The sequence below is a fragment of the Neodiprion lecontei genome, chromosome 1 (genome assembly GCF_021901455.1).
Source record: "Neodiprion lecontei isolate iyNeoLeco1 chromosome 1, iyNeoLeco1.1, whole genome shotgun sequence".
NCBI classification, from domain to species: Eukaryota; Metazoa; Arthropoda; class Insecta; order Hymenoptera; family Diprionidae; genus Neodiprion; species Neodiprion lecontei.
In genome coordinates, this window is record NC_060260.1 from 33,775,540 (window position 1) to 33,799,806 (window position 24,267).

Here is a 24,267-nt window from a genome sequence, read left to right on the forward strand (position 1 = left end):
TCAGTCTTCAGTTTGGACGCCGCACAGCCTGTGATCTTAGAGAACCTCTTTCCCACCAGTGAGTCGGAGGGGATTATGAATTGCTGAGAAGCTCACCCCGGTTTTTCTCGAGAGGATGCACGGGCGAAACAAGGCCGCACTCTGCACCCTGGTACGTCAGCATTATTCCTTGAATCTGGACCACTTCGCCGGGATTTTAGTGTGAACCCTGAATGTGAACCAAGGTCAAAGTGTTTTCGCCGTTGCCTCCGTAGTGCGGGTTCGATGAATTATTCCCGAGAGAAAAATATTTAGTGTTCCTCGTTCGTACGGTCAGCGTAGCTCTCGCGTTTCTTACTTTTTCGGTAGAGCCAATCGATGACAAAATCGGCGATCATCCCAGGTTGCAATTATTTTCGCAGTCGGAATTACTCCGGGAGTATTTTTAATCGTTGCAATCTGCGCCGCGTCATCTGAGTATCGATATTCCGAGGTAAAATAGAATTGAATAATATCGTGTGACTCGAGATTGTCGCAATCGGTAATTATCGTGTCGTTGTTAATTTTCGGTTACATCGCCGACGAGTTTGTATACACTGGAGCGTTGATTGAATTTGAAATTTTGCGCAAACGATTTCAAAACTAAAAAATTCTCGCGAGTTATTTGGAAGCCAAAGTCTAACGGGTTACTCGGTAGCTTGCGCATAAATCATTAGAAGCAGAAACTAGCAAGTAACCTTCACCGGAGAGTAAATATTTGACTTTTATGTTGCGCAAATGATAATGATCCAATCACCGTTTGACAGCCACGCGATATTCTCAATACAGTCACCACACAGCCAATGCGTTGTATTATATACCTAGAGGTAAATCGCGTACGCGAAGCACATATAATTGTTACTGTAAAAATTCGTCGTCTTTTCGAGGCTTCAGACCGCGACGTTCACGCGAGACTTAAACTTAGCGACGAGACATCAATGCCGGCATAAGAAATGTTTCCTCGGTAAAACCTGCGATCAAGGGCTCGGACTTCGAGCTGCAATATCTGACGCGTCGATGCTCGGTGATGCAAAAATCATCGCACCTTTCTCGCCAAGGTGAGCACGTCATTCGGGCAACGCTTTCCATTGATCTCCGTTCTCAGTCACTGTTCCGGTACACTAGACTTCATTCATGACTTTATCCAGGAAATGTTATACGACCGCTCGACTTTTCGCCGTTTGATTTGTTTGAAGGCTTTTCGGAAGAGGCGATATGGCGTAGTAAAAAATTCAGTTATTGTTTACGAATTATTGAAATGTCAGAGATTATTCGATATCCCGTTGAAAAATTGTTGACATTAATTGGTAAGGGTGATAGGCTACCTTGAAAAAAGCCGTGACGTGTTTTCTGGTGTTACTACCATTGTCAATACGAGACAAAATCATCGTCACACGATCAAGCTCAACGCTTATGATTATCTTACTTACGCTGCAAACAATCCTCTGCATTTTTCACATTTTAATGCAGTCAAATTCTGAGATGACTTGACTTATGTTTTCTAACGACGTAGGTACGTATGTGCATACGTATTCCGACGGTGAATTTCTCAGTGTTTTTTGTCGCCTCCGCACTCCCATGTAATTACATTCTGAGCGCATAATTCACGCTCAGCCGCTTTTTCCTTGGATGACAACCCGCGGCGTTGTCGTACAAGTACATGTAAGCAAAAAGTAACTCGCAATGGTCTTCAAAGGCCTAGACACATGTTTCACCCTTGGAACAAAAATTGTGACATCAGTTTCTGAACTGCCTTGCACCGCAAATTTTACCTGCAATCTAGAAAACGGGTATACTCTGAACCATTAATCTCAGACACATTTTTTGCGACAATTACAAATACGAATTTTTGTCCCGTACGTACATAAATCATTTAATCTGTAGTAGCCATCAAGGTTCAACACATCCGTCTGATCTCTGACCCCCGAACGTACAAGTTGACTGCGTCATTGCGATTTTGAATTATGAATGGGTGAGCAGAAATATTTTGACAAGAATAAAAGGTTCCTCCCTGATTTTGGAACTCGTACAATATAAATAAACACAATGCAGGGAATCCACCTTTCTCGGCGCCGTAACTTAATTGGCGTGTGAGGCTGGTTAGAGACAGGTTGTTTAATTTGTTCCGGTTTGTAGCCACGTGGGTGCATCGAGCGGCGGTGAGGCAAAATCCTCTGGTTACTCACTCTTGCAAGACTATTTCCAGTTTTCAGGCAGCATAGAGCGGCTGTTTATACGGTGATATTTAAATTCAGGCTTACTATTTGCAAACGTAGGTACGCGCATAATGTGTCCACACACGTGGAAGAAGATTACGCGATCCTTTGGTCTCTTTGTAAGCCCCTTTCCAGCCTTCGTCGCGATTACGATCCAAGGTTCAGAACCATTGCACAGTCAATCTCCTCCACTCCTTCCGCCATATCGGTCAATCTCTTGTTCCTGCGACGGCAGCGTGCTTCGATTGATTATCAAGACGAACATCTCGTCGTTAAGTAATCGATTACCGTGGAGCCGTTGCATCGCCTGCAGTTCGTCCGTAATCTGTTATAATAATATTTATCCGGCTCCGTAAGGCTCTCGCCTCGCGGAGAAAGTTTTTTTTCACTCTCGAGAAATGTAAGAGTCTTCGTTAACTTACGGCCAACACAATACGACGGTGTAACAAGCGGTTGATCGGTTCCTCGTGAGCAGCCGGAGAAACGAATTCTGAAGTGATCATTTATCCAAGAACCGCGTCTCGGTGTTCGGATTTTTCAGCGATTATTCCCGCCTTTGCAGCCTCGAAATATGGTCGAATACACCTCGTTCGACTTCTGGAATAAGGACCGGGCGGCTATTCCCGCGGGTTCGTTCAAGCTCGGAGTTGTAAAGTGTGTCAGAAGCGGTCTGCGATCCAAGAAGGCCTGAGTATCGGTCGTCGTCCGGACGCATCGCCGAGGGCGATATTGCCTGGCACACGTTATTTCGCAACTCTGTAAGAGAGACTTTCACTGAAGATGACGCTGCGACTAACGCGTTCATCCACGCTGCCCAGTCTTCGTCGCCTCGACGCTTCGGGCTATTCGGGAATCCTACGGTCGAATCCTACTTTTGTCCAGGACAAGTTAAATTTCGTTTATTTCGGCGAGGTTCCATCGGGGATTTGAGCCGTCGTTTTATCTCCGAATAATCCGCGCATATTGGACCGATGCATTGCGTACCCTTGAATGAAATCGATTGAATCGCGTTCCCAGCCGTTCCGGCGACTCGAAAGCTGTTCTCGTCCCGTTAAATAACTTGGAGTATTTCGCTGGTTTCTTTTTTTAATCCTTTTGCGAATTGAATTATCAAACCGGATTTCGGCCCGACGAATCACCTCCTTTTAACACCTTTCGGTTTAGACACGCGATGAGATTTATTTACAGAATGATTACCGCATCGTCTTCCTTCTCGTGTATTCTTATTTGGTATACGGCACGTGGAACCTGTTTGTTATACTGTCGGATTCATCGGTCAAGTTCTGAAGATTATGTACGGCTCGATTTGCGGGCTGATATATGTCCTCATTCACCATTTTCATTCAAGACACTGACGGATCGTGGCGAGTAGCGCGATAATGTTACACCGGTCGACGATTCGAATTCCTCGAGGTAATCGTCGGTCGTCGTCTTCGATCGGTGGTTCTCAAATCGTTATCGTCCGCACGTATCGACGTGCGTCGAGAATTAAATGACGAATTTCGATCCTCATCCACGTACGTAAAACGTGTTCCGTCGCAACTTGCGCAACTCCGAACCTTTCCTTTTTCCTTTTTGTCGTTCATCTTGTCAGCTTCGGTTTTTTCGGGGGTTTAAATTCTGGCGAGGTGCTCGGGTTTTGTAGCTGACTCATCACATATCCGTATACATATAATGTACATCGGATCGCACAGATAGAGAATGGCTGCGGATTGAAAAATATTCTCGAAAGTTTCGACGAATCGTGAAATACGCTGAAACACACTTTTGTTCCGATTATCAATTTAAAAGTTTAAATTTGGAGCCCAACGTCGCGTACCTTGTGAAAATCGAGTCCTCGCATTCTCGAGCTCCTGCCGAGAGAGGAACGGGAGTGCAGAGACGCGTCCTTGGCTTGTTGGTTTTCCTTCCAATACGATAAATTGAAACCCGATCGAAAGCCTAAGGTTCGATCAAGGCGTTCTATCCACTGCTTCGGATTACTTCTTCGTCAATTTCTTTTCCTAGACTCTACCGTCTACCCTCGGCAGCAATTAAACCTTCTCTCCTTCTTCAATCCCCTCTTACTTGACTCCAGAACTGTTGCTCAGGTCACTTCTCTTGTCGCCTACGGCTGGATTAGGTGATTTCAGTAAGCTTTCCGAAAAATGTACTTACGCCCCATGCGGGCATCTTGATTGCATTGTCAGTAGACTCCCTCCATTCATCTCTCTTCATTCACTTTTTCTTATTCCTTTCTTTCTTCAGTTTAATCGGAAATAATTGCAAGCTCGATCAAGTCAGCATTTAGGCTTTCTACGCTAAATGCTCTCTTTATGCCTTTTCCCATTATTGTCACAGAAATAAACTATCGAGTCTATCCGTCTCACGCTTTCTCGTTTTCGACGCATATATTATACCTATACGTGTTTCATCTTATTTTCAGTTCACTGTATTCATTTCCATTCATTTCCTCTATCGATAGATTGGATCACCTTGTTCTACGGTCTGGCAAGAGCAGGGAATAATAAAAATCCAATCTATCTTCCTCTACCTCTCCATGTGTCTCTGCTTATTCCTCGGAAAATACATGAATCGAGGAATTTGTGCCAAGGTGATTTGTCACCGTGTATTGCAACGTTCTTCGCCGTATTGGAACGGCTTGTGAGTCGCGAGGGTGAATTAGGTATATTGATTCGGCTCTTCTACGCTCACCCTTCACACATTTGGAATCAATACTAGCCGTTATTAGGTACGTGGGAAGTATAAAGTGTGACGACAATATTCACCGGGTGATAGGTATCAAAAGAATTTCGAGACGCTCGGTACATTAATTTCGGTGCAAAGGGAAGGCAGAGGTTCGATCACGCTATAATTTTTATTGAAAATATGTCATTAAACTTATGAGAAGCTGAATGAATATCCGAGTAAAAAAGGAAATCGCCAATAATCAATTGAAAGCCTTGTCATTTTCAACGCTGATTATTTATCTATTTATTCATTTTGCACATTTTAGTTTGGCGAATCGAGTCTCCCAGAGAATAATATGGCCGAGCGACTGTATCACATTTTCTATGTTTTTAATTTGTCAAATTTCACTCAGACCGGCGTGTTTCAGTGGCTTAATAATCTGGCGCTAGATCATATATATTAATGTAAAATACTGCGGTGGCAAATGTTCAAATGCGTTTGATAACCCGACTAATAGCCTTGGCAATTAACGCTAGACGTAGATCGAGATTTGGCTATTACGATGCTAAAACGGTTAATTTAGCAACCGGTAAACAGTCAACATATTTCACGCGTCGTTTTACGATTTCCAAATGCCACAGCAGCCGATTTGGAAAACATCAAATCTTTGCACGGAGTTCTACCCATATTGAAATTAAATTGTATAACAGTTACCGCGGGACAATGATCGGCGTGTCAAGCCGAATGGTCATCTGGAATTGATGACTTTTCGTTGCCAGTATAATCTTACTTTCGTAACTGCTAGGCATATTATACCCGGTTGTGTGGGTGTATTAAAAATACGGTTCGCAAATAAATTTCTACGATCTTCTACGATTACGCAGGATATATATATGACTGAGTTCCGTAATAAGGATTAACAGAGATATTTTTCTGCTATCTTACGGATTTAATCTACGCGACTCGCGGTTCGAATTTCTTTTACAAAAATACTGCCGCTGAAATGCTTGTATATTCTGGCAAATTATCACCGTCATGAAGTCGTTGAAGTCGTTAGAATTTGCGACATTTGGATAGAGAATTGCTGGAATATATTAACCTTTTCATACCTCGTCGGCTGTCAAGTTAAGATGACGTTACGTCGGCGCTGCAGATGTTGCATGGGGTGGCTGACTTTGCAATATCCGTCGAAAGGAGAAAAAAAAAAAATGCGAAACATGAAAGGAATAATGACGATAGTAGTGAAATAAAAGTGAAAAACCCATAGACCGTTTTCACTATTTATCAAGCAGCAATACCGAATGCTCGTGACATTGGTATTGTACGCGTTATAGGTATTTAAAACACGTACCATGCGCGTAATATCACTGGCCGATAAAATGAATTTCGCAAAGCGTTCAAGTTCATTGTGTCGATTGCAGGCCGAATGAAAGCCGCAATATTTTCAAAGCGACAAGTAAACGCGGGCTGTCAGTGTTTTCTGTATAACCTTTACCCGATTTACCGTTTGCTGGGCGTCGAGAGAATAAAACAGATTGCAAGCAAAAGAGAAAAAAAAAAAAAAGAAAAGAAATTGCAATTCAACGAAGCTTGGCTTACAGCTCTTGTCGACCAAATTTCACACTCCGACATTCCCTCGACGTAGAGAATAGCTAATATTAGCCAAAGAGCGTGAATTTTCATCAAGGAACAGGCCCGTTTTTACGATCGCAATAAATTTCAGCTCATTTAAAGTCAGTAAATGAATTTTCTACAAATTGCTTGAGAGGGATTTAATACTCCTAGTTTCTTAGTTGAAGATTGAAATCATGCACAGCCTGTAAGGTTGTTATGAGTTTGGAATAATGAGCATGCCCTTTATTGCAGCATACATTGACGTTCAGTTCCTAAAACCGTGCATCATAAAAATACCTAATCCAGGAAATCAGTACAACGGGGTGAAGAGCTAATCCGATTTAAATTGATCGTTGAGATATTTCGCTTCGTTTCGCGTACATCTGTACGCATAATAGACCGTGTAAAAAATTCGCCCGCGATATTCAGACCTATGGTTTAAGTTCGTCTCCGATAAGACGGAGGGCAAAATATCTATTAGGATGAACATGAAAGACATTGTCACCGTGTCAAAGTCCACCCTACTCGGCTGTCGAAGATGGGTTAATGGATACTACGTTTTAGCCCCGCGGGCCCAGCTCATCGTAATTAAGTCACCACATCTAGCTGGTTGAATTGTCTCTGGAAGGCAGAGCCTCTTGATAACCGCAACGAGGCAGCTGGAGTTGGTAGAGCCATTATTTGTACTGCACGATTTGATTGTCGGTGTAGACGGAGATTACTTCGAGACTTGCGGCTCCGTCTAATTAGCGATCTCCGCAAGATTTAATCCCATTAAATCGTATCGCGTTCGACTCATTAATACTTTTGGCATGCAAATCGGTGAGTTTCCGAAAGTTGGTGAACTGCAGAGACGTTGGCGGTGATTAATTTCAATTGAGTGTAGAGTAGGACCCCTCAAAATGTCCAATTGTAAGCTTTGCTGCTTAACGTTCTTGGCAATTTGACACAGTAGGAGAAAAGTGTGAAAATATAGTCGGTAGATAGTTTGTAGTTTTATTAACAGCGATTATTCAGTCTCAACTTAAGGCTTTGCTTGGACAGCAGCAGGCTGTAAAATTTATTGCTAACTGGTAAAAGATTGTAGTTTTTAGTTCGGAGAATTTTTCCTCCGGCACCAACTCCAATCGTCATCGCTTAATTTTGAGGCCGTTTTGACTAAAGTATTATCACCGGTATTTGCGAGCTAGGTAATTAGAATGTGATTACTACGTGTTTTATAACAGCTTATATCGTTTACGGTAGCAGGTTTGTTTCACATTATGAGAAAAAGATCGAGTTCAAAGAAAATATAGTTAGACAAACGCATTACAGTCAAACAGTGATTATCTCCCAACCACTTCTTTCGATGCAAAGTTTCAAATAAAAAATCGATATCAATAGTATGAAGTCGGTCTGATTCACCGCTAGGTTGTCGGTTTATGTCTACTTGACGGTGAGTAAACCTCCTTATCTGCTGATTTCGCATGTACATATCGATGAGAACCGGGACGGGAGAGAAATGAAAACCTCGCGAAAGTAATGAGATTGGGAATAACTTTAAAAACTTTATTCGTGATATATTTTTTGCGCGGAAAATGGCACAAAAAGAGTTGTGTTATTTAAACAGGATTTCGAACCAACGGCTTTGTCGCGAATCTTGAACGCGGGATGATAGCTATTCAGATTTATATTTTACAGCTTCTGCCAAGGTATTTCTTTACTTCTTACTCCGAAATATATTGTTTCTCATTTTAAGCCGAGTCTTAATTGGAATCTCGATCTGTGTTGAAACTCACAAGATGTGGTCGGATCAATCTGCATATTATTAATACTGATCTGCATGTTATTAGAATGAAAAAATGAGAAATCGATTTCAGCCCCTTTCTATGGTTTTTATTCATGTCTGTATTACCAGAGCTCGAGCTCTGATAGGAATTCAAACTGGAAGGAATATTTTTAAACAGAAAAGTTGAGCAGAGATTTTAATATTCCTCGATATACCGAGATTTGTTTGCTTCAAATTCGAATCATAACAAGTAATCATTATAAATTGAACTTTAAAAGTGTTATTGAACAAACCTTTGGTTTGAATTGTTTCAGAAAAAAAATCCGGGTATAAATGAGTAGATAAATAAACTTGTACGCAGTACGTTTTTTCGTTACCTCAGAGCTCGATTTCTTATCAGCGATAAAAGAAAATCGCATACGCAGTACGTGATGTTTTTCCAAAGGAATTCACGCACCGAGCCGAAAAATCCCTTGTTGAAGAGGTTACGTCGGAAAATTTTCAGTTTTGGTAATATATATGCATACGGTCGATAATATTTTCACGGTATATCGTGATAAACTTTGGGGCATATACTTTGAGTAAGTTGCCTCGACACGCAGGAAACTTGTCAACCTTTGTATGTGCATGTAATACGATAAAATTTACGGCAGACAAATTAGTCAAGTATAGGGAGAGGCGGATTGGCGCCGAAAAAAAGAAGGTCTACGCGCACCAGGGCCAAAAATATCGGTGGATACATTACACGAGCGTATATGTATAAAATTTCACCTTACTTTCGCCTCAGAAAGACGTCGCGTCATTTGACCCGGGTATAATGTACGTCCGTCGATACACAAAGTGGGCATATTATCAACTCGGCACGGCGTCAATCATTAAGAGGATATTAGCTCGGAGGTGTTGCTTTGATTAGCAGTTCGACGAAAGAGAAGGCGCGCATTGAGACGACTCGTTGGTTCGCGGTTGACAAACAAATCGTACATGGGTCGGGGCAAGACGTGAGTTTGTGAGTTTCAAATTTACATCAATTTTAAATAATTTATTTGTCTCGCTTGAACGAGTTTCTCTTTTCGAGTTTTCACTCTTGCGTCGCATAATACGTTTAGTCGAACGGGTGGAGCGAGGAGCGTTTTTGAGACAGCCGCAGAACCGAAAGCCTGCCGCATCTCGAACCGGGACGGGGAAAGAGCCTCAAGCTTTGCCTTCTGCTCTGATTGTGAGAGACCTTGCGTGCATATTTCTTGACAGCTCCGCGTCTCGCCGCCACCTCGTATTCGTAACACAATAGATATTATACTCGCACGTGGATCCGCCCACGCGTTCAGGTGAAAGTCGAATATTCCAAATATATGCATTACCTTGCACGGTACGAAGACATTGCGATGCCTCGGCAGAAATCAGGTTGCGAGTGGAAAATTGTTCCGATCGATGTGACGAAGATCGTTCACAAAGCTTCTCTTGTGGTTTGAAACTTGTAGTAAAACGCATATATTAATCGCGCGGCAAGCCTTCCTTCTTTTTTTGTTTTTACCTTATACCTCATCGTTATTTAAATATTTACCCAAGATGAACCGGACCTCGAAACGACAAACACTAGTTTTTAAATCATAAAATCACTGAAAAGGTCAGGGTTGTGCCGATTTTGTTTTTTTTACCCAATTCATTTCTTCGCTTCTCCCACCGCTCACGGTGGACGAAATCAACCGTGACACGGACTTGCGCGATCGATACAATAGATGATTCTACTTTATGTTCGGTTTCATCTCTTCCCGTTGACCAAATTGAGCTGTCTGAAACGAAACGGACAGACACCTGCCGATCCTTGAATGTAAAACTTGTAGCAGAGAGCGAGAGTGCTTTCGTTTTCATCCATAACCAGTCTCACACCTGTTTTTCAAGTTCTGTAGGTGCTGACCGGTCAGACATTAAATTCTTACCCATCAATATGCGACTGTACATATTGCACACTACCAAAACTTGGTGTGGTAATAAAATAGAAAAAAAAATTGTCGGGTTAGGCAATTTTAAATATAATTGGTAATTCAATTAGCTACTCCTGGATGTGGTTGGACTCATAGTCTTGACAAATTACCAATATTGATACAAAAATTGCTCGTTTGGACGCTACTTTTCCCTTATTTTATCCTCGTCTTTTCTTCACGTTATTCCGGTGAATTTCGGTTGTTGTATCACTGCTGCGACCGGCACAGTTTAATTTAGTACTTTGGCCACGACTTGCGGTATTTCTAAAGAAATGCAAGCCTCGAAGCCAACTGCTAGGTAGATAAAATAAAATTAACTTGTCCAAACAAGTAATTTAGTAAGAGTTACTCGCTTCTGAGTTGGCGCGTCGAGTACTCTATACGCTTCACGCTTCTCACGTTTAGAAGACGGCATCGGTGAAACAAACATCTGTGCTCACCTCATTGGCTACAGTAGCTTGAGTTGTCTCATGTTTTCGCTGATTGCTAATAAAATCCCGACAATGAAAGAGAAATCACAAACAGGCGAGACGTATTTATAGCTGAATTCTAAGAACCTATTCAAAATACGCGGTGTTAATTTTTATAATTAAAGTTCCTCACTCCATTCACACTAGTTTTTGCTTTCGGATACTATCCAGAATTCGTTACCGAATTATGATTGCAAGACTCGGACCGGCATACCTCAAAACTTGTTTGCCCACTAATTTTTCCCGTTGGCAATTAAATTAGTACTTTGGAAATAAGTTTCTCTTTCAATTGCTTTCTGTATTTTCCGCTCAGGCCGGATCGGATACAGCGGTTTCCTGCGACTCGTTTCGAACTTAAGCCATGTGCTTAGTGTTCGACGTTTATAAGACGACATGCAAATCCCTCGAGCAGGGTTTTGTGCTTCGATTTCGTGAGTAATACATGCAAATCGTCTGGTTCAACGTGCACCATATGTTTTTGTACATCCGATAACCCCACGATCCACTTGCTTGGATCTTCAGCGACAAATTCTTTGAAATCCGAGAGGAAAGGTTCTGGGTATTCGTAAAAGTATCCGTTCCGTTTAGCTTTCGGACGAAATGTGTGAGTAGTTAAAAGCAAGAAGAAATCTGTCGAGCAAATAATCATCGAAGTGGTATAATCGCTTCGGTACAAATAGATGAAGATAGAAGAAGACTACATGGTTTCAAAATTCATATAATCGACGTCTAACCCGTTAAGCATACGTAACTCGTACCGTGTTAGTGATGAGCGTAATAGTCAAACGGTCAACCTTGTGGAACGTACCGTTAAATTTTTTCTCGCATAAACGCCGGTATGGGTAGATACATGTAGCCGTGTTGGCATCATTCTTCTTTATATACAACAATCGTGTACAAGACAAGGTCGCTCGAGTCTGGGAAAAACGTATTCATCCACTTTTTCAAGTCCAGGTTTTATTTATACAAATGTTTTTTTTTCTTCCTTTTTGTAGCACGAGAACAAGACGCGACTATCGAGGTAAACGAATGACGTAATAACGTTCGAAAATTTGCAATTCGTTTGAAATTAATAGCCGGTGATTCACCGAGAATGTAATCAATGTGACACAAATGGCTCTTTTAACTAATCGCACACTCACGCGTTAATGTACTTAAAGAATTTCTATATTTGATTATTCTGTCGGTGATCAACAACTGGCTGACGTGCTAACATGGAAGATCCTTGCGATGACAAATTCCATTTTTCATTTGCCAACACCGCGAGAGGCAGCCTCGGTCTTTGTTGTCGAATTATGATTCTTGACCTATAACCGAACCTCGTCTTGTCTCGTGGGCGGAACGGATTATCCTTTTACTTTCATGAAGGCCGGCACCATTTCGATTCGAGGCAATCGATGAGCCACAGCTGGTATGTGTGTTACGAGAGTCCCGATTACGGCGGAGGGGAGAACTTGGGGTCACCGTTACCAGGATACAAATCGTGTGCTAAGCGATAAACCCAAAAAAATTCTTGACAGCTTAAGCATCGGCTCTTCTTTCTCATTCTGAGTTTAGGTCGCGGTTCACGGACCGTCGAAAATTCATCCTTAGTCCTTGCGGTTACAAGTATCGATAAAACAGAGATTCTTAACGCATACATGTCCACAAGTCATGGTACTCTGATAAAATTTGACCGAGCGGTTAAACGAATTTCGCCATAAGACACCCGCGATATCGATGACTTACCATGGTATACTGAGATGGACACCTTTGAAAACATCTAATTGATTAACGATACAAGTTACTCGAATACGTGGTATTGCTGAACAAACGAATATTTTGCGTCACTGTGTTGCAGCAATAGGTCTTAATCATACGCAGGCAAAGACACTGATAAGGTTGTTATTGAATTAGGGTTATACAAATGATGCGATTCAACGTTTGACGAGTGTTGAAGTCTGCTTTACGAACAACGATACTGAATGAAACTTGGCTCTCTATTGCGAGGAAAAATGTTAATGAGAAAGGAAAAATGCAATGTCATTGATTGCAACTGTTTTAAGCAGAGTTCTCGCACGAAAGGTGCGTCGCTCCAATAGGCCTCCTTGCAACTGTTAGACTCCTGTTAAGTATTTCCAAAAATTTTCAAACTCGAGACAGACTATTGAACGTGTCTGTTCCAACATTCTTCTGTTGTCTACACATTGCATAAACGTAACGTAAATTGTATTGTATTTTAATACAGTCCGGGTTATATTATCCGACGTTGGATTTATCTTCTAATGCAGAATTGTTTCGTCCGACCACAATGCTACGCGAGTTGTCGATTGATAGACACAACGCGACAACTACCCGTGTAAATGGACGTGGCGGAAGAATATCACCCAATTATCGGGCAAAAATGCTGGGCGAGCTTGACGTATTTTTGGGTCGAATTATATCCTGCAATTGTATACCGATCACAGTCATCGATTTGCGGTACAACTGAATTGGCTAGGTATTCACGGCTGGTATATACTTCAATGTTTGAAATGGAATTACGATAATTGGGTATTTGAACCTCGCTATTCCATTTGCTAGTCATCTGTAACTAGTCATTGTTTTAAACTGTAAAACAGATTCGATGAAGAGGTAAATATTTACGGGGTGAAGGTTGAAACGTGATTTAAATAGCATAAACATGATCGATTAAGCGTCGGATTCTCAAAAAGACTTCGACTCTACAGCTCGCGTGTCGTGATTTTGTACACAGGTGGCATTTTAGACTCTTGCTTCCAACTGAGCGGCTCAATATCGAATAAAGTTCTCAATCTTAAATGTCATGACTTCGTTACATTATGCGTGATGACGTGGTCTTTACGGAAGATCTAGAGAGTTTCGTAATTATCGCTGCTTGACCAACGTTCGCTCGATGTGTACTATGATATCCCTGCCATTCAGCGAATGTTAGGAAGCATCGGAAAGTATTATTCCAATCCACGTGTATGGGTCAACATAATGATATTTAGACAGTTTTTAAAATGGTTCGCGGATCGTGAGTCTCTTATTCTAGCGATATCACAGTCAATGTTATTAGCTTTAATTGCTACGTGTTCGGTCACAAAATGACCATATACGAAAACCAAGATAAATTAACGATCGAAATTGCTTGGTAATATTTCGGTTCCGTCCATTTTACTGTACAGCTACAAGCGGATCCGCTTTCTCGTTGAATCGTAATTTTTTTATACTATTGCGAACAAATCTTGGGTTTGACTTACTGAGTAATTATCAACTCAATGTGAGATATCGCTTTGAACATCCGTGTGAATGGTGTCTAAACAAGTACCTCCAAATCATGACAGATCTTTATCTGGCGAACGCGTGCACAGTTAATCTGATGACGATGTCCTGCAAGGATGCATCGACATTCAGAGATTTGTGAGTTAAATACTTACTTATATGTGTGGCACGAAATATCTAACTTACAGGAGCGGCTGTATTGGTGGAATGCCTAATTTGAGCACAAGGGAAACTGGTTGACGTTCTCAATGGAAACCTGAAACTGTGCATTTCTAACAGTTTCATTCCCTGGGTGTTTTTTTGTTTTGTGATTTGTGACACATAGTTTTATGTAAGCTTACTGAAATGAGTAATAGCAAATAGTGCAAAACAATTACAAGATTTGGATAATAGCTCGTCAAAACAAATCTACGGCACAGAGAGCAAACAAGCGTCTACCGTCAGATGAGCGAACTCTAACGATATTAATTCGTATTTTGCAGGTGATAGCAGCACTTGTTCTGCAAATCACTAAGGCACAGACGGACTCAGAAGGAGAAGAACTCGTATACGACATAAGTGACACACAAAAGACACAATACTTGAACCAGAATTTCGATACGAGTAAGTATCTGTTTCTAGATCCATTCTATTTGAGACGTCCATTCTATTTTTGTAGCACAAGAAATTGATTCATTTTTCGCCAAACTCAGTAATGATCATAAATTTTAGGTGCTTACAATTACGGATATGAAGTATCTCCGGACGGTCAATTTCATCACGAAGTGCACGGTCCTGACGGCGTAACTTACGGATGTTACGGGTACGTCAACCCGTTCGGTAAATTGACGGCAACATTTTATTTAAGTGACGGTTGGGGCTACCGTATTGTGCGTCCGGGTGACAATGTGGAGCTCTTTCTTCACAAGCACGAACACCACGAAAATCATGAACACGGTGACCACGACGATGATGGGCACGATCACGAAGATCATCACAATCATCATGATCATCATGGCATTCTGACAGCGTGGAAGGATCTATATTTCCCTCCAGTTTGTGGCCAATTTGAAAGCACGAATGAAAAACCCATCACATTCCAACCCGGTCGACCGACGATACCAAACGGTGAGTGCGCTAAAAACGAGATCTATAGCGAATAAATATTGACACTTTGGTAAATTATACGTACGTGCAATTTTTTGGGAAACTAGCGCCGTCGCAAGGTGGTGATGGGGAACCATCTCGTCCCGTGGGATTTCCTGCTAGACCTGGAACACCAGGCTCACCGGGGACTGCTGCACAACCCGGATACCCAGGCACACCCGGCAGGCCCGGAACTCCAGATACACCGGCAATTCCAGCTCAACCAGGATATCCTGGCACACCTGGCAGACCTGGCACCCCTGGTACTCCGGCAATCCCAGCTCAACCAGGGTACCCAGGCACACCCGGCAGACCTGGCACACCTGGTACTCCAGCAATCCCAGCTCAACCAGGATACCCCGGCACACCCGGTAGACCTGGCACCCCCGGTACTCCGGCAATCCCAGCTCAACCGGGATACCCCGGCACACCCGGTAGACCCGGAACGCCAGGAACACCGGCAATCCCAGCTCAACCAGGATACCCCGGCACACCCGGCAGACCTGGCACCCCCGGTACTCCAGCAATCCCAGCACAACCGGGATACCCCGGCACACCCGGCAGACCTGGCACCCCTGGTACTCCGGCAATCCCAGCTCAACCAGGATACCCCGGCACACCCGGCAGACCCGGAACTCCAGGAACACCGGCAATTCCAGCTCAACCAGGATACCCCGGCACACCCGGCAGACCTGGCACCCCTGGTACTCCGGCAATCCCAGCTCAACCAGGGTACCCAGGCACACCCGGCAGACCTGGCACACCTGGTACTCCAGCAATCCCAGCTCAACCGGGATACCCCGGCACACCCGGTAAACCCGGAACTCCAGGAACACCAGCGATTCCAGCTCAACCAGGATACCCCGGCACACCCGGCAGACCTGGCACCCCTGGTACTCCAGCAATCCCAGCTCAACCAGGATACCCCGGCACACCCGGCAGACCCGGAACGCCAGGAACACCGGCAATCCCAGCTCAACCAGGATACCCCGGCACACCCGGTAGACCTGGCACCCCCGGTACTCCGGCAATCCCAGCTCAACCGGGATATCCAGGCACACCCGGCAGACCCGGAACTCCAGGAACACCGGCAATTCCAGCTCAACCAGGATACCCCGGCACACCCGGCAGACCGGGCACCCCTGGTACTCCAGCGATCCCAGCTCAACCAGGATACCCCGGCACACCCGGCAGACCCGGAACTCCAGGAACACCGGCAATTCCAGCTCAACCAGGATACCCCGGCACACCCGGCAGACCGGGCACCCCTGGTACTCCAGCGATCCCAGCTCAACCAGGATACCCTGGCACACCTGGCAGACCTGGCACCCCTGGTACTCCGGCAATCCCAGCTCAACCAGGATACCCTGGCACACCCGGCAGACCTGGAACGCCAGGAACACCGGCAATTCCAGCTCAACCAGGATACCCCGGCACACCCGGCAGACCGGGCACCCCTGGTACTCCAGCGATCCCAGCTCAACCAGGATACCCTGGCACACCTGGCAGACCTGGCACCCCTGGTACTCCGGCAATCCCAGCTCAACCAGGATACCCTGGCACACCCGGCAGACCTGGAACGCCAGGAACACCGGCAATCCCAGCTCAACCGGGATACCCCGGCACACCCGGTAGACCCGGAACGCCAGGAACACCGGCAATCCCAGCTCAACCAGGATACCCCGGCACACCCGGCAGACCCGGAACTCCAGGAACACCGGCAATCCCAGCTCAACCAGGATACCCCGGCACACCCGGTAGACCTGGCACCCCCGGTACTCCGGCAATCCCAGCTCAACCGGGATACCCCGGCACACCCGGTAGACCCGGAACGCCAGGAACACCGGCAATTCCAGCTCAACCAGGATACCCCGGCACACCCGGTAAACCCGGAACGCCAGGAACACCGGCAATCCCAGCTCAACCAGGATACCCCGGCACACCCGGCAGACCTGGCACCCCCGGTACTCCAGCAATCCCAGCTCAACCGGGATACCCCGGCACACCCGGCAGACCTGGCACCCCTGGTACTCCAGCAATCCCAGCTCAACCAGGATACCCAGGCACACCCGGCAGACCTGGCACACCTGGTACTCCGGCAATCCCAGCTCAACCGGGATATCCAGGCACACCCGGCAGACCGGGCACCCCTGGTACTCCAGCGATCCCAGCTCAACCAGGATACCCTGGCACACCTGGCAGACCTGGCACCCCTGGTACTCCGGCAATCCCAGCTCAACCAGGATACCCAGGCACACCCGGCAGACCTGGCACCCCTGGTACTCCAGCGATCCCAGCTCAACCAGGATATCCCGGCACACCCGGCAGACCTGGCACCCCTGGTACTCCGGCAATTCCAGCTCAACCAGGATACCCCGGCACACCCGGCAGACCGGGCACCCCTGGTACTCCAGCGATCCCAGCTCAACCAGGATACCCTGGCACACCTGGCAGACCTGGCACCCCTGGTACTCCGGCAATCCCAGCTCAACCAGGATACCCAGGCACACCCGGCAGACCTGGAACGCCAGGAACACCGGCAATCCCAGCTCAACCGGGATACCCCGGCACACCCGGTAGACCCGGAACGCCAGGAACACCGGCAATCCCAGCTCAACCAGGATACCCCGGCACACCCGGCAGACCCGGAACTCCAGGAACACCGGCAATCCCAGCTCAACCAGGATACCCCGGCACACCCGGTAGACCTGGCACCCCCGGTACTCCGGCAATCCCAGCTCAACCAGGATACCCCGGCACACCCGGTAAACCCGGAACGCCAGGAACACCGGCAATCCCAGCTCAACCAGGATACCCAGGCACACCCGGCAGACCTGGCACACCTGGTACTCCGGCAATCCCAGCTCAACCGGGATATCCAGGCACACCCGGCAGACCGGGCACCCCTGGTACTCCAGCGATCCCAGCTCAACCAGGATACCCTGGCACACCTGGCAGACCTGGCACCCCTGGTACTCCGGCAATCCCAGCTCAACCAGGATACCCAGGCACACCCGGCAGACCTGGCACACCTGGTACTCCGGCAATCCCAGCTCAACCGGGATATCCAGGCACACCCGGCAGACCTGGCACCCCTGGTACTCCGGCAATCCCAGCTCAACCAGGATACCCTGGCACACCTGGCAGACCTGGCACCCCTGGTACTCCGGCAATCCCAGCTCAACCAGGATACCCCGGCACACCCGGCAGACCCGGAACTCCAGGAACACCGGCAATTCCAGCTCAACCAGGATACCCCGGCACACCCGGCAGACCGGGCACCCCTGGTACTCCAGCGATCCCAGCTCAACCAGGATACCCCGGCACACCCGGCAGACCTGGCACCCCTGGTACTCCGGCAATCCCAGCTCAACCAGGGTACCCAGGCACACCCGGCAGACCTGGTACCCCTGGTACTCCAGCAATCCCAGCTCAACCGGGATACCCCGGCACACCCGGCAGACCTGGAACGCCAGGAACACCGGCAATCCCAGCTCAACCAGGATACCCCGGCACACCCGGCAGACCTGGTACCCCTGGTACTCCAGCAATCCCAGCTCAACCGGGATACCCCGGCACACCCGGCAGACCTGGAACGCCAGGAACACCGGCAATCCCAGCTCAACCAGGATACCCCGGCACACCCGGTAGACCTGGCACCCCCGGTACTCCGGCAATCCCAGCTCAACCGGGATACCCCGGCACACCCGGTAGACCCGGAACGCCAGGAACACCGGCAATTCCAGCTCAACCGGGATACCCCGGCACACCCGGTAGACCCGGAACGCCAGGAACACCGGCAATCCCAGCTCAACCAGGATACCCCGGCACACCCGGCAGACCCGGAACTCCAGGAACACCGGCAATTCCAGCTCAACCAGGATACCCCGGCACACCCGGTAGACCTGGCACCCCCGGTACTCCGGCAATCCCAGCTCAACCAGGATACCCCGGCACACCCGGTATACCCGGAACTCCAGGAACACCGGCAATTCCAGCTCAACCAGGATACCCCGGCACACCCGGCAGACCTGGCACCCCTGGTACTCCGGCAATCCCAGCTCAACCAGGGTACCCAGGCACACCCGGCAGACCTGGCACCCCTGGTACTCCAGCAATCCCAGCTCAACCGGGATACCCCGGCACACCCGGTAAACCCGGAACTCCAGGAACACCAGCGATTCCAGCTCAACCAGGATACCCCGGCACACCCGGTAGACCTGGCACCCCCGGTACTCCGGCAATCCCAGCTCAACCAGGATACCCCGGCACACCCGGTAAACCCGGAACTCCAGGAACACCAGCGATTCCAGCTCAACCAGGATACCCCGGCACACCCGGTAGACCTGGCACCCCCGGTACTCCGGCAATCCCAGCTCAACCAGGATACCCCGGCACACCCGGTAAACCCGGAACTCCAGGAACACCAGCAATTCCAGCTCAACCAGGATACCCAGGCATACCCGGCAGACCTGGAACGCCAGGAACACCGGCGATCCCAGCTCAACCAGGATACCCAGGCACACCCGGCAGACCTGGAACGCCAGGAACACCGGCAATCCCAGCTCAACCAGGATACCCTGGCACACCCGGCAGACCTGGAACGCCAGGAACACCGGCAATCCCAGCTCAACCAGGATACCCTGGCACACCCGGTAGACCCGGAACTCCAGGAACACCGGCAATCCCAGCTCAACCAGGATACCCTGGCACACCCGGTAGACCCGGAACTCCAGGAACACCGGCAATTCCAGCTCAACCAGGATACCCAGGCATACCCGGCAGACCTGGAACGCCAGGAACACCGGCTATTCCAGCTCAACCAGGATACCCCGGCACACCCGGCAGACCTGGCACCCCTGGTACTCCAGCGATCCCAGCTCAACCAGGATACCCCGGCACACCTGGCAGACCTGGCACCCCTGGTACCCCGGCAATCCCAGCTCAACCAGGATACCCTGGCACACCCGGTAGACCCGGAACTCCAGGAACACCGGCAATCCCAGCTCAACCAGGATACCCTGGCACACCCGGTAGACCCGGAACTCCAGGAACACCGGCAATCCCAGCTCAACCAGGATACCCCGGCACACCCGGTAGACCCGGAACTCCAGGAACACCGGCAATTCCAGCTCAACCAGGATACCCAGGCACACCCGGCAGACCTGGCACACCTGGTACTCCGGCAATCCCAGCTCAACCAGGATACCCTGGCACACCCGGTAGACCTGGCACACCTGGTACACCGGCAATCCCAGCTCAACCAGGATACCCTGGCACACCCGGTAGACCCGGAACTCCAGGAACACCTGCAATTCCAGCTCAACCAGGATACCCTGGCACACCCGGTAGACCCGGAACTCCAGGAACACCGGCAATTCCAGCTCAACCAGGATACCCCGGCACACCCGGTAGACCCGGAACTCCAGGAACACCGGCAATTCCAGCTCAACCAGGATACCCCGGCACACCCGGTAGACCCGGAACTCCAGGAACACCGGCAATTCCAGCTCAACCAGGATACCCCGGCACACCTGGCAGACCTGGCACCCCTGGTACTCCGGCAATCCCAGCTCAACCAGGATACCCTGGCACACCCGGCAGACCTGGCACCCCTGGTACTCCGGCAATCCCAGCTCAACCAGGATACCCTGGCACACCCGGCAGACCTGGCACCCCTGGTACTCCGGCAATCCCAGCTCAACCAGGATACCCCGGCACACCTGGCAGACCTGGCACCCCTGGTACCCCGGCAATCCTAGCTCAACCAGGATACCCTGGCACACCTGGCAGACCTGGCACCCCTGGTACTCCGGCAATCCCAGCTCAACCAGGATACCCTGGCACACCCGGCAGACCTGGAACCCCTGGTACTCCGGCAATCCCAGCTCAACCAGGATACCCTGGCACACCCGGCAGACCTGGCACCCCTGGTACTCCGGCAATCCCAGCTCAACCAGGATACCCTGGCTCACCCGGTAGACCCGGAACTCCAGGAACACCAGCAATTCCAGCTCAACCAGGATACCCCGGCACACCCGGTAGACCCGGAACTCCAGGAACACCGGCAATTCCCGCTCAACCGGGATATCCCGGTACGTAATACAATTGGACATCATTTCTGTAATTGTCGAAAAAAATCCATGTCACTGCTTTTGTTGTTAATATTATCAAGCTCGGAGCATCGTTTTTGCAGAACGCTTGATTACGAAGGGATTGGACATATCGCTTTCGCCGAATGAATAATATTTCCTATTTTCCAACAACATTGAAATCCGTCACTCACCTGTCAAAATATGATCGAAATTTCCGGGTAAACGTCCAACAGAAATTGGTTTAGCTAAATTAACCATATCATTAGTGGAATCAGATCATGCAACAGTTATTGGGTGTTGTATGAACAGAATATCCGTACAGTATCAACAGTTAATTCAAGCGGAATGGCAAAACGTAATAAGTATTTTATGTCACATGTCTACAAAACGATAATATCAAATCAACATTCCATGTATGATAGGACGCATACGTTGCAACAGTTCTCATGTTCAGGATTTGATATTTTCATTTTGTTGAATCGTCCCAATTTCTGTTCATGAATCAACTGTCAAACCTGTTATTCACCTGTCAAAAAACGAAGAGAGTTTTCTAGTCACCGCCCAACAGTAATGGATTTTGTTGAACTGATAGGGTTACTTTTTCGGACATTCCAAGACAAGTGAAACATATTGAAATCAACAGATTTTTTCTTAACCGTGTAGGAAAACCTGGAACTCCGGGAACACCCGCGATTCCAGCCCAACCTGGATATCCTGGCAGTCCTGGTTAGTGGAATCTACAAGTCCTTGCATGCCGCAATGCATTTCTCCGGTTTTTCTGATCTCACGCAACCGATCATACATGTTTCAGGCTATCCTGGTTACCCTGGCTATCCTAGCTATCCAGAGCCTGGTTATCCCGGTTATCCCGGCTATCCCGGCTATCCAGAGCCAGGTACACAACCGGAACCTGGATATCCTGGCTATCCTGGTTACCCTGGGGCACCAAACGGTCCGATTGGCGGAATAGGGCCTGAAGGGCCTGTAGGTGGTATCGGCGGCGACGGTGGCATTGGAGGTGATGGCGGCGTTGGCGGCGAAGGTGGCGTTGGGCCCGACGGTCCGGATGGTCCTTGGCCAACAGGTCCCCCAGGGCCAGATGGACCGTGGCCTGGTGATCCAGACTATGTTCCTCGAGCACAACCTACACAGCGTCCATCGTATTTCAACAAACAGAACGTTCCATACACTCCCATCACTGCCGGATCTTTTATCGAATCGAAATATCCAGAATCCAAAAAACTCACATCCGATTCTATGTATAATTCTCCAACTAGGCAGCTCAGCTCCGCAAATGGAAACTCCGAAGGTACAAAGAAAACAGCCAGTAATCAAGGCTTGATCGAAAAATTCAAGCAATCAAATCAATTGCCAAAATCAGGCTATACCGAACCTCAGGTGCAACCTGGTAAAGGTCAATTTAATTATCTCGAGCAAGGCTTCAACGAGGTTAACAGATACTTTGAGAATACCAATAATTTACAGACGCAGCAGGTCAAGCAAGGATTCCAAATTCCGCCGAACAGAGTCAATGAAGGTAGACCAGTAGGTCGTCCAGTGCAGCCCGAATTATCTGGAAATCCAGTGAACGGGCAATTCATATCGCATCAAGATAGCCGTGAACAAATCAACGAATACCAAAAAGCCGACGGCAGCATAGAGACAAACGGTAAACCCGGTACATCTGAACCAGATGTTTATCAATTTGACTTTCGGCGGAAGCAGGGCCTGTACTCTGAAAAACATAACTATGAGGCAAACAAACGGTTTGAACAGAAACAGATTGACGCAAATTTTACAAAGCCAGTAGGTCAACCAGATAAAGGGCAAACTGGACTAGCTCCCATATCTGGTAGACCAGGCAAAAAAATGCAGCTTGACGAATTTCAACAACTCGAAACATCTGACAAAACAAATCCTGATACTGAATCGATCCAGCCAGCTGCTCCCACATCCTCAACGCCGTTTGAGCGAGATCCTACTATCGGAGCCATCGGCGTGCAACCGCCCCGCTCTCAACAAAGTAAACCAGTTCCACTTTCCATAGGACCAGATCCACAAGCTTGCCCATGTTATCTAGTCGAATCTAATACCACTTCGTCACTGACGACGACTAGCACCACGCCAACTCCTTTAATCGGCCAATTAGGCTTTATACCTGTTGTCTTTGTCCCATTCTGTCCTGGTGAAAAAGCAGACAGTGAAAAAATGAAGTCAATATTTCCGACTGCCACCCCAGTTCCGTATCCTTGTGACGTCTGTGGACCACATGAAGCAAAGATAACGACACAGTACCTTGACTTGAATCAGCTTGGTAGTCTTAAGCATCTAAAAGAAGCTTTGAGCCAGGCGAAACTTGGACTCTTGAACATCCCTATCGACAGGCGCCTTCTCAGACGAAAGGTCAAGAGAATGAAAATAGAATGATAATTTAAGCTAGAAAAATATTGCTCTTCTTTTTGTACAGCACGACGTAGAGTTCATTGAGTAAATCAAATAGAGGCTGGTTGACGTGGAAATGGTGAGAGTGCCCGTCCGTCAGCTGCTGGACAGCTGATGGATGGCCAGGTAGAGGTTATTGGTGCCGGGGCTATTTTCTTCATCTGACTATTGGAGCGAGGATTCACGTGCCTTCCAGCTCACCATTTCTCCGTAAATCAACGCCTAAAATCAACTTTCTTCGTAAGAACCATGTTGTATTCTTTAAAGTAAGTTCACGTATTTACCATTCGACCATGTAAAATAAATGAATAAGCTGCTGCACCCCGTAGTGTCGTATACTATGGACGTCAGATCGTTAAGTAATTTTGTAATACCATTTGTCCAATATTTGTGTATGTACGTGTATCACGCTCCTGAACGTGAGGACAAATGACAAACGTTTATAAATAAATGATACATTTTTTGAATGCACAATTGGATCTAGGCTCCAACTCCAGTTATGAATGTATTTCAAAATTTGGGCTCACAATTCGTAAGATGAGACTGTACCTTGTAAGCGCGTGGGAAGAGGAATCATGAAACCAGCGAGTAAGGACAGTAAGT

At 47.5% G+C, this 24,267-nt stretch overlaps 1 protein-coding gene across 6 annotated transcripts; it reads left to right on the forward strand.

Moving 5' to 3' along the window:
- Positions 1 to 24,138, forward strand: LOC107222815 (collagen alpha-2(IV) chain). 6 transcript variants are annotated; one of them, XM_046731924.1, is made up of 8 exons: positions 1 to 151; positions 14,485 to 14,605; positions 14,714 to 15,109; positions 15,196 to 18,324; positions 18,514 to 21,222; positions 21,886 to 21,948; positions 22,034 to 22,630; positions 22,708 to 24,138. In XM_046731924.1, exons 1-8 carry the CDS (start codon positions 116 to 118, stop codon positions 22,755 to 22,757), a joined length of 7,101 nt encoding a protein of 2,366 aa, XP_046587880.1. In that variant the 5' UTR covers positions 1 to 115; the 3' UTR covers positions 22,758 to 24,138. The 6 variants fall into 6 exon arrangements, with proteins under 6 accessions (XP_046587880.1, XP_046587924.1, XP_046587843.1 ...); XM_046731968.1 differs by having other exon boundaries at positions 19,207 to 21,222; XM_046731887.1 differs by having other exon boundaries at positions 15,196 to 17,505; positions 17,632 to 21,222.
- The last annotated feature ends 129 nt before the right edge of the window (positions 24,139 to 24,267 follow it).

Excerpts from the sequence above, each read along its gene's own strand:
- LOC107222815 (XM_046731758.1), top strand. The coding sequence starts at position 116 with ATGCACGGGCGAAACAAGGCCGCACTCTGCACCCTG. Across the intron at positions 21,949-22,033 it reads TGGATATCCTGGCAGTCCTG|GCTATCCTGGTTACCCTGGC; the intron begins GTTAGTGGAATC and ends TACATGTTTCAG. Across the intron at positions 22,631-22,707 it reads CGAACCTCAGGTGCAACCTG|ACGCAGCAGGTCAAGCAAGG; the intron begins GTAAAGGTCAAT and ends AATAATTTACAG.